Raw genomic sequence first — 10,590 nt, forward strand, 5'->3', positions numbered from 1 at the left:
AAAGACCAGCTCTCCTTTTTTGTTTGAAGTTTTTACGGAGAGCCTTAAAAAACCTTTGCTTCCTCCAACCCTGTGTCAAGGATTTATCACCCTTATTTCAAAACCGACCAATTACGTTGCTAAATAATGACTAGGCTATAAAATCATTTCTTTGGTTTTATCAAAAAGACTGAAATGTGTTTTGAACAGTCCGATTGATGAATGTCAATCTGGTTTCTTACAAAAAAGGCACATCTTTAATAATATACGTTTGGTTTAGGATATTTTAGATTATTCTGACTTTATCTCTAATGATTATTTTATTCTCTTCTTGGACTATTATAAAGCTTTCGCTTCCTTAGAACATGAGTTTTTATTTCAAACCCTTCACATGGGATTTGGTGAGTCTTTTTGTAGATCTATCAAAATGCTTTACACTAATGGAAATAGCTTAAATTCAGCAGTGGCACCTCTCCTAGATTTGCTCTGAATCGCGGAGTCAGGCAGGGATGCCCAACATCTCCATATTTGTTCCTGATAGCTACACAGCTTTTAAATGTAGGCCTACATATTAGAGAAAGCCCTTTAAAAGGGATCACCATTAATGACACTGAACTGGTAATAAGTCAGTTAGCTGACGACACCGCCTTGTTTTTGAAGTATGTCTCTCAAGTAGCTATAGCATTAGAAACTCTTTTCCAAAGCCTCAGGTCTTCATCTTAATATTAATAAATGTGAGCTGCTTCCGGTTGGCAACTGCTTGGAGTCCTCAATTTGTAACATCCATGTAAGAGAAAACATCACATATTTGGGAGTTAAAAATAATTAAAGAAAACAAGACTAGGTGCACCTCCAATTTTATCCCAATTATTGAAAAGACACTCAAGGTACTAAATCATTGGTTGCTGAGAGATCTGTCACTCAAGGGCAGAGTTCTCCTCACTAAAGCAGAAGGCATATTTCCCGCTTATCGTATACTGCTCAGTCACTTTATGTTGACAAACACACATGTAAGTTAATTGACAGTATGTTAGGTACATTTGTATGGAAAAACAAAGTTCACTACATTAAGAAATCAGTAATATTACATTTAAATGATAAAAGTGGTCTAAATTTTATCGACTTTAGCTCTATAGCCTACTTTTAATAAAATAAACTGGCTTAGATGATATTTTCAAAACCCATGGTCTGTTTGGAATATAATCCCTCGATATATTTTCTCTCATCTGGGTGGCGTAGAATTTCTTTTAATGTGCAATTAAAAAAACTTCCAATTAAACTCTAAATTCTATCAACGAGCACTTGCTGCTTGGAGTCTCATTTACTAGCACAACTTTTCTCCCCAAAAAATGTATCTAGAATAACGGCAATATTTTGTACAGGAATTAAAAAAAAAATTTTTTACAATTGGTTTAGCAATGGGTTAGGTCAGTTATTTAATAATGAAGTAACTTTATTTGAGTTTGCAGACTGACTTTATCTCAAAATACCTATTACATTAAACAAATTCAGTGTAGTTAAAAAGGATACCTGCTGGGATGGTCTGCCCTCCTAGACCTGAAAATATCCCAGTTGGTTTGATTTGCTTTTCCATGTTAAAATTTTACAATTATACAATTACTACTCCTGTTATTATCTATTGGAACAATCTCTTTAATAATGTAAATTGGACACAAGTTTGGTCGTTGCCCCATAACTTCCTCCTTACAAATAAGGTTAAGGAAATCTCATACAAAATAATTCATAGAGTCTATCTTACCAAGCCATTTTTACAACAAACACAATGTTCTTTCTGTGAAAGTTCTACTGAAACTATTTATCATATGTTTTAGTCCTGCCAAGATACACAGTGTTTCTGGAAAGATGTTGAGAGATTCATTGCTGATAATATTTTAAATACTTTTCTCTTATCCTGTAAATATGTGATATTAGGTTATTGCATTAAGGACCATTGCTCAATGGATGCTAGTTTCATTATACATATTTTATTTTTTATGTAAATTTCATATTCACAAATGTAAATTCAGAAATGTCAGACCAACATTTTTACAGTGCTTAAGGAGATTAAAATGTGCATAGATGTGATGTCAAAATCAAAAAATAACAAAGCAATTAAAACAACTGCAATATGCTCTTCATTTAACATTTTCATATAAAAGGTATACATTTATGCTTATTCAACAATATATAGATATGTACCCTGTTCTTTTTTTGTCATTTCTATTGTATTGTTAAGCATGTGATGTGTTCTTCTGATGTAATATAAAAGTTACCCTTGTAAGGCTGGAAGATACACTGCTATTTTGAACCAATAATCAGAACAAAAGACAGTTGAAGGATGACGTGTATAATTCAAATCTGACTCCAATATAATTACTCTGACTCCATTAAAGTTGTTGTTATTCTTTAAAGGTAAAGGTCTTTCTTAGAACTGATAGGAAAACGTAGGATTTAACCTGAACGTTAAGATAACAAAAGTTATCTCAGAGTATGAGGTTACGCACCGGTGTGCAGGAGTGGCAGGGTTAAAGGCTTTCTCCAAGATCAACAGTTACCTTTCCTTCTTATACCCTGAGCAATTGTTAAACATGAGTGGAATACCAACACCAAAACCGACCTACAGAAAACCAAAATATGAGGCAAATGGGTGGTGACCAAGAGGGGGAGAAGAACATTAACATTCTCCTCAATGCATGTTTAACCAATAGATTGTAGGATACATTAATATCTCTGTTAAGTTCACCACCATTCATTTCAGTGTATAAGCTGTCAGATGAGACCAAACATGACATAATTACATATTAGAACACATTAGTACATAAACAGTATGTGGTTGAAAGCATATGTCCTGTGAAGCAAATTGTAAAGACGTGTCATTGAGGTGCAAATGACTGTCTCTCTCGACAGAACCATCCTGTGCCTGGAGTGTCCCAAAAGTCCTCAATACGCATATTGATGAAATCTCTTGCACTAGATAGGCATTAACATACTGTGATGATGAAGGCCATTGTGCCACGTTTAATTCACATGTATACCTTTCAAAAGGCTTTTAGGGCAGTAAAGACTTCTGCCCATATTTGCTCAGCCCTACACCTTGTACATGCTATTTGTCGGAAATAAAGCATAAAAAAAAGAGGAGTAATGGGATGACAGAGCATGTGGACATTTTCAGCATTAGCGGCCCACTCTGTCTGCCTTGCTATAAGTAGGAACAGTGGTCAGAGACATTTTTTAAAATGTTTTTGTACTGCAATAAAGGATAGTGAAGTTTTTAGACCTGCGTTTTTGGAGCACATGGGAAAAGGGGGAACTGAACAGTGAACTATCTCAAAAACTGCAGTGGATACTGTACATTCCTTGTAACATTAAGAACAGTCCTAAGTTTAAAGAGGCACAATAATAGGCACCAAGCTTGAATTCATGCAGATAAAACCATGAAGTTATAATTGACATCAGAAGTGGTAGTCAGAAGTTTTTCTGGTGAACAAGACTAATAAGGCACATTAGGAGAGGATTCTTTAGTGCTTTGATTTGGATCATAAACTGGTGCAGATGGAGTCGGATAGAAAACAGGCAGCATGGCATTTGGATTTGGGTAAAGCCCTGCAGCAGCTCCTGGATAGGGCAGCACTGAAGGGTCATTCAGATTGGGGTACACTTCTGCATATGAAGGCGGCGGTCCACCAGGATAGGGCACAAGGTTAGGCTGAGGTGGCGGATATGGCTGGAATCCCCCAGGTGGGCCTTGCCAGGGAGGACATTGTTGGTCAGCTGGAAGAATAACCACAGGGAACATAACTTCTGGATCTGAGGCAAAAGACACATCCAGATAGACCTGAAAGACAACCGTGTACATAATAGTTCAAGCGAACTGTGAAACTATGTTGAAGTTACAAAGGAGAGAAAACAAATTATTTATTTTTGCTTTACTCTTTGTAAGAAAGTCTTGTATATGCTGTAAAATCAATGTTGTTATAGTCTCTTTTACCACACAAATTAGAAAGCATTTGAGAAATTTGTGACAATTAAAGGAATAGTTACTGCTATTCTTTAAATGATTTTATTTACTCACCATTATGTTGTTTCAAACCTTTATGACTTTATTTCTTCTGCAGAATACAAAATAAGATATTCTGAAATTCGAAGAATATTCAGTGTTCCAAAAAAGGAAAGAAAGTTGTACAGGTTTAAAATGACATGAGGGTGAGTAAATTCTAATTTGGAGGTGAACTGTCACAGTTAAATTTTTTAAGTTCATTTCAATATTTAAATCTATATTTAAATATAGCAATACTAAGGAAAATAAAATAGCACCTTGAGATCGTACTGCACTTTTATAATTCTGCAGTTTTCAATGGTGACAGTCAGGTCACATGGAAGGTTTATGTCCACTGCAGATTTAGTCTTTTCTCCAGATGGGATGTGATCTTTAGTTTCTTTGACTATATACTTTAGTGCGTTATTAGTGCTCCTGCCAGCAATGAAGGTCTGTTTCTGCTTGAGGCTGTACTTTAGCTTGACGTCACGAGATGAAGAGTTGTCAATATCAACAGAAACTCTGATTGTTTCACCTGCAGCAATGTAAGGAATTAGAGACAACATTTATCAAAAATGGAAAACAAATACAAAATGACTATGGCAGGGTTTCCCATCCAAGAAGCAAATTTTATTTATGTAAAACCTATTTACAGATAAAGCAGTGTTTTCATTTAGTTTGTTTAGGAGAACAAAGTAGTCACATTCAGAGAAATTGGAGATAAATATCAATAGAAATGAAAGTTATTTGCATGTTGTTGTTAAAATTCCAGGATTTTTATGCAATATTTTATGCAATATGCATTAAAATATGTTGATGGAAACCCGGCCATTGGCATTACAGGCTAGTGTCTTCAGTTTATGCAGCTTTGACTGAGTTGCTTAAGAGATACACAGGTTATCACCTTGCATATAGCCAGTTTTGTCAGCTGTTACTGTCATTGACATTTTTCCTGAGCCAAAAAGTTTCATCTTCTTGTCTTCTGTGCCAGATTGTGGTTGCTGTAAATATATGTGTATACAAAAACAAAAAACAACATTGAAATAAGTCAACTAAAATTACATTACATTTTCTATAAGCTCTAGGTCACAAGCAAATGGTTTAAATCGCATTACATGAGTTCTGATAACAGTATAAGCAGTTACATAATCTCTGTATTTATTAAAAGATGAACGCCAAAGAGTCAAACATGGTATTATAATTCATACCAGTAAATGATCATTGGTCCCATCATTCCTGGGCAAAAAGGATATTTCCGTACATGTAGTAGATGTTGTTTTCCAAGACCTCTTCAGCTTTACCATTAACACATACTTAACCGAGCCATGCTGTCCTTTAAAAGATGGAGGCATATTTCTGAAATTAAATAAACATTTTTGTTTTCAGAAAAGACTGACAAGCATTATTATAGTGCATAATATGGTCCTATATGCACTTTAGCAATTGCTACTGTATGATAAGTTTTAATTTATTCCAAATAACTGTTAACATACCTGCATATAATATACTTTACAACTTTTTTTTCACTTAACATATCCAAAATTTTATTAAACGAAATATTCTAGAATAATGAGCCATGAATATGACTGACATCTGCTTTTTCAGAAGACGATGATGCAGGGGTCAGTTTTGCTTATAGGGTCATTCTGTGTCAACTTAACCAGAGGTCCTCGGCTAAAATGTTTGATTTTGATATTTTTTTTCTGTTGAAAGGAATACCGTACATAAATGATGAAGAAAGCCAAAATAATAAATTTCATGAATATTTACTGAGTAATTCACTGTTTTGTATAGGGGGTCACAATGACAATTTTCACCTTTAAAATGATGACTTTAGAAAAATGGCAGCATCATCATTTTATTTTTAACACAGAGATTGGTAGATCTATTTGTAAAATCTGTTTACTTTAGCAATCTTTGCGATATTATATGCCAACAGTGACAATTTTAAAAAAATGGGAAAAGGCACTTCTTGTGTTTTTTCAGAAGTTTGCATGCCTGTAACTCAAGAAGTATTACATATATCTTTAATATCCTTCTGGTTCTTGTCAAACTTTTCTGTTGTTTTTTTTCATTTTAAAGGCCCTATCTGGTTCAATCCCAGAGATATGGGGATCGCAATGTGGTTCCATGATAAAATTGGTCAATTTTCAGTGGTTGAAAACCAAATGTGGATTTCTTTGCATACAGCTGATACTTTTTAGCCAGACTACGTCAGACTTAGTACTTCCGCTCAATTTCATTTCGCTTCTGTACCCAGTCTGAGACAGCGGCCTATCTATCCGTTTTCCTCCGGCCTGAAAACAGCCGGGCCAATCAACGAACAGAGGGCGGGCTGAAAGCCGTGACGTAGTCGCTAAGCGCCGAGTTTAAGATTAGGTCAGGGAAATCGTAAACGACCGCAGATATGGAGACGCGGATGCAATTCGCTCTGTTGTGGAGAATATTCCCGGCATTAGCAAACTGAAGCCTGAACAAGAAGAGTGTGTATTAAACATTTTGAATGGAGGTGATGTTGTGGCCCTACTCCCTTTGGGAAAAGTTTAATTTATCAACTATTACCGATCGTCAGCGAGAAACTGGGGAGCCTTTTGACAGGTCAGTGTCTCCTTTCTTTTCCAGGTCTTAAATATTGCCATGAAATTCTGTAATCTTGCAATTAAGTTGCAGCATTTCCGACAGACTCGAGATGAACAAAGAGCTGTGTTTAACAGAACTAATCCTAACTTTGACAGTTGGCTGCAAATATTTTTTTGTTTCTCTCTACTGTCAAATATCAGTTTAGAGGCCCTGATTGTACCGTGGATGCGTAGATTAACTTCGCATAATCTGCAAAAGTCGTTTACAGCCATGTTCACTCCGGTATTTCGCTCGCATCATCAAGTGTTTACACCAGGTTTACAGTGGAAGTTCGATCATAGATTTGAGTTTGATGCATGATGTCTGTGGTTCGATGCGGCTGTGTCGGCGCATAACATACGTCATATATAAACTTATCTGATTGGCTTACGGGTAACCAATGATTTTAAACTTCAGACAAGCGCCCCCTAGCGAGAGAGAAAACATTTCTCTATTATGCCATTCCAGACTCTGTCTACGAAGCAAAGTGAAGTAGCAGAGTCTGGTATTACCAGGCTAGATACTTTTTCCCTTTAAAGAGGATTATCTGAACAACAAATAATGTTGAAACTAGAAATGCATCTCGTTTCAACATAATTACATAGAACATACCTGTCTAGAGTGCCATGAAAATACTTTTTCCGAAGCAATGGAATCTTCATTTTTAAGGCCATATATGGTTCAATTCCAGATATATTGGAATGTCAATGTGGTAACATGTAGTTACACAATACGGCATATTTGAACTCTTGGTAGTTTCAGAAGCTGTTAAAATGAACAAAATCCCATCTTCCAAATATCCCTGAAACTGATTCAAATATAGATTCTCAAAAATACACTTTGGAGAGCAAGTTAATGTGCCTCAACTTTCCACCATTTCAGTGGATTTTTGGCACTCAGACAGGTATATTCCATGCAATTGTGTTGATAGAAATGAGATACATTTCTAGTTTCAACATTATTGGTTGTTCAGATATTCCTCTTTAAAATAAAAATAAAAGTATCAGCTGTGTGCAAAGTGACTCACATTTGATTTACTAAAAATGTGCACAATTAACCAATTTACTCATGGAGCCGCATTTAGATCTCCACATCTCTGGGATTGTGCCAAATGGGGCCTTTGAAATGAAGATACCAAATGTTTTTTAAACACCAAAATATAAAAGGATATTGAGAAATCTTTAAAAATTCTTGAGTTACAGGCATGCAAACTTGGGGCAAAAAACACAAGAGCTTTTTCCCATATTTAAACTGTCAAGATTGGCATATAATGTAACAAAGCTTGAACATATTTAACTAGATCTACCAATCTCTGTGTAAAATAATAATAATGATGACGCCATCTTTCTAAAGTCATTTTACCCCCTGTAATCTGACTCCAAATCTCAGGTGAAAATGGTCATTTTAACCCCTATCAACAAAATAGTGGATTACAGTCAATATACATCCATATATTTAATATTTTGGCTTTCAACACTATTTACAGGGTTCCCACTCTTTCATGAACACCAGATTCAAGGACTTAAGGACTTTTTCAAGCACCTTTTATTTTGTATCAAGCACAATCAAGACACTAAAGCTGGGTTTCTTGATAACAATAATTCAATATTTTGCTGAGTGTGTTTTTGTGCTGGTACCATGGCTGACTTAGGTTAAGTTAATTAAACTGATTTTCAGGGGCATTTTTTACCTTATATAAGGGCATTTCTTTCTAAACTTATTAGATGTATCGCATTGACTTATGTCAAATTCTAACTTTCAAATTATATTAAATTGGAATAACAGTATTCCCAATCAAATTAAATCCTTATTAACAAAATCCATCTATGCAGTGCAGAGGTGATACAGAAGCGGCATCAGAAGTGGCATTAATACATTTTCAATTGCATAAATAATGCTATGAGATTTTTTTTTATTCAATATTTAAATATTAAATGATTTCTAATTTTAATTTTAATTAAATGGTACTTTAAATATGAAACTAAAACAGCCAGTAATGAATCATTCATTCAACCGATTTGTTGTGTGTAACATAGCTCTAGTATAAGTGAATGAAAACATCCAGCAAAGTTTTAAATCTGAAAGTGGACCATATATAAAGTTATTGTCTTTCAAAAGTAAGAGTCGACTCTGAGTCAATGAAATGATTCGTTTTTCAAACGAGTCATAAGCCGTTTCGTCGTGACGTCAAGACGAAACATTAGTGTACGACTGGAAAAACTGGAAGAACTGGTTGAGGCTGAAAATTAACATTTGAACTCCCCCTCATGCACTATTGAGACGAAGGTCTCACCTCGCTCATCCTAATCTACATTTCTCCCCCTCATCCCCCATGCGAAGATCACCAAAAACTCACCCAAGAATCTAAATGGTTTAATGTCAATGATTATCATCGAGTATTATACATGTTTAATATCATTCGAAATGTCTCAATGCGACTGGTATAAATGTCTCATTTCCAAATAAGTAAAACAAAAGGTAATAAGGTTTTTAAGAGTTTAGGGATAACTGGCACACAAAGGAATGTGGTCTCTAGACAAACGGTCTCCTACGCCCAAAAGGTGTAACTTCTGAATGCAAATATCCATTGTTAGCCTATATAATGAAATGCAGCAAGGGGCTCGTGGCCTTTCTGTATCTCCGATCAGCCCGTGAGACTGAGAGCGGCCGAGACTCTCAGCTTCATCTATTTCTAAAATGTCGGGTTCGCATTTCTTTTCTTTATTCCAGAGCATTTGATGTTTTGTATTGATTATCTTTGAACTGATTATGAAATTGGAATGATAAATTTACCTGACATAATAAATTGTTACATTTGGTTATTCTAACTGACTTTGACATTTTTTTCATTAGAGTTAAAAGGAATAGTCAAACTTTCGCTTATATTTAATGATGCACAGATATCATTAAAAAACCTTTTCATTTATGGAGTCAGATGAAATAACGAGAGAATAAATATGAGAAAATGTAATGCATTTAATCAAAAATACTTTGCCACGAGAAAAGACAGTAACACGTAAAGACCTTCACCCGCCTCCATTAGGCCTTACAATTGCCCGCCCACTTATTTCGCCCGCAGACACCAGGGAAACCTTGAACCTCAAACCTGCAGCTGATTCCTGTGGATACTAGATAGCATCATGTCCAGAAGACTGGATATGAAGATTGCTCTTGAAAGATGGTGTTCAAAATACTTAGTTTTGAGTTTTATATTGTGTTGGTCTCCTGCTAAATGGCTAACTCACTTTATCACTGTCTTACTGAAATACTTCTGCTGATCAGCTGTGGGCCACTATTACCTAAAACTGTGTCTATTAATGCAGATTGTCTGTCGTTCTCACTACTTTGAGGAAAGATTAAGCATGGAGCAAGATTTGTTTTATCAACGTTTATGTTACATTCACGCTAGAGCTCGGCTAATGTATACATTGCATACATGTGTTCACCGCAATATATTAGGAAAATACTCTGTAAATAAATAAGTACAAGTAAAATAATCGGTTTGTTGATGGAAATGCACTTGTTAATGCTGATGGAATTACAGCTGCAACATCTCATAATGTACCTCAACCTGAGTAGGGTTGCCTACTAGGGTATCACTGAGAAACGTCCTGCTCGAGTCGTCCTTGCAATGGAGGTTCGGGTTTAATGAATAGTTCCTAAAATGTTTCAACTTCGGACTCGCGCTCGCATTGCCAATCAGAGCAGAGTAGCTCGCTTGAAGGAGGGATTTAGAGATATTGATCGTTTGAGAATCGTATGAGAATCATTGAAAATGTGGTGATGTGCAAATGTATATGATGAGGAAATTAAACAGTTTTTTGACCTTTGATGCATGTACACCTGTTGTAGGAGTAGGAGACTCCAAAACAACATAGGAAACTTTAAAATAGCATAATAGGGGCACTTTAAAACGGCTGATTCATTCAGGAACAAATCTGATTAGTTCAAAACGT

The 10,590-nt window shown here is 35.5% G+C and overlaps 1 protein-coding gene across 1 annotated transcript in view; it reads right to left on the bottom strand.

Annotated features, from left to right (window-relative positions):
- Positions 1-3,312: 3,312 nt before the first annotated feature.
- Positions 3,313-10,590, bottom strand: part of LOC130095996 (arrestin domain-containing protein 3-like) — a 12,466-nt gene continuing 5,188 nt past the window's right edge. Inside the window, exons 4-7 of the mRNA XM_056262609.1 lie at positions 5,224-5,371; positions 4,920-5,016; positions 4,294-4,550; positions 3,313-3,814 (exon numbers count right to left, since the gene is read on the bottom strand). Of these exons, the coding sequence (XP_056118584.1) occupies positions 3,470-3,814; positions 4,294-4,550; positions 4,920-5,016; positions 5,224-5,371 (847 nt within the window). The 3' untranslated portion in view covers positions 3,313-3,469. The remainder of the gene's footprint in view (positions 3,815-4,293; positions 4,551-4,919; positions 5,017-5,223; positions 5,372-10,590) is intronic.

The sequence above is a fragment of the Rhinichthys klamathensis genome, unplaced genomic scaffold (assembly GCF_029890125.1).
Source record: "Rhinichthys klamathensis goyatoka isolate OS25496 unplaced genomic scaffold, OSU_Roscu_1.1 h1tg000195l_1, whole genome shotgun sequence".
NCBI lineage: Eukaryota > Metazoa > Chordata > Actinopteri > Cypriniformes > Leuciscidae > Rhinichthys > Rhinichthys klamathensis.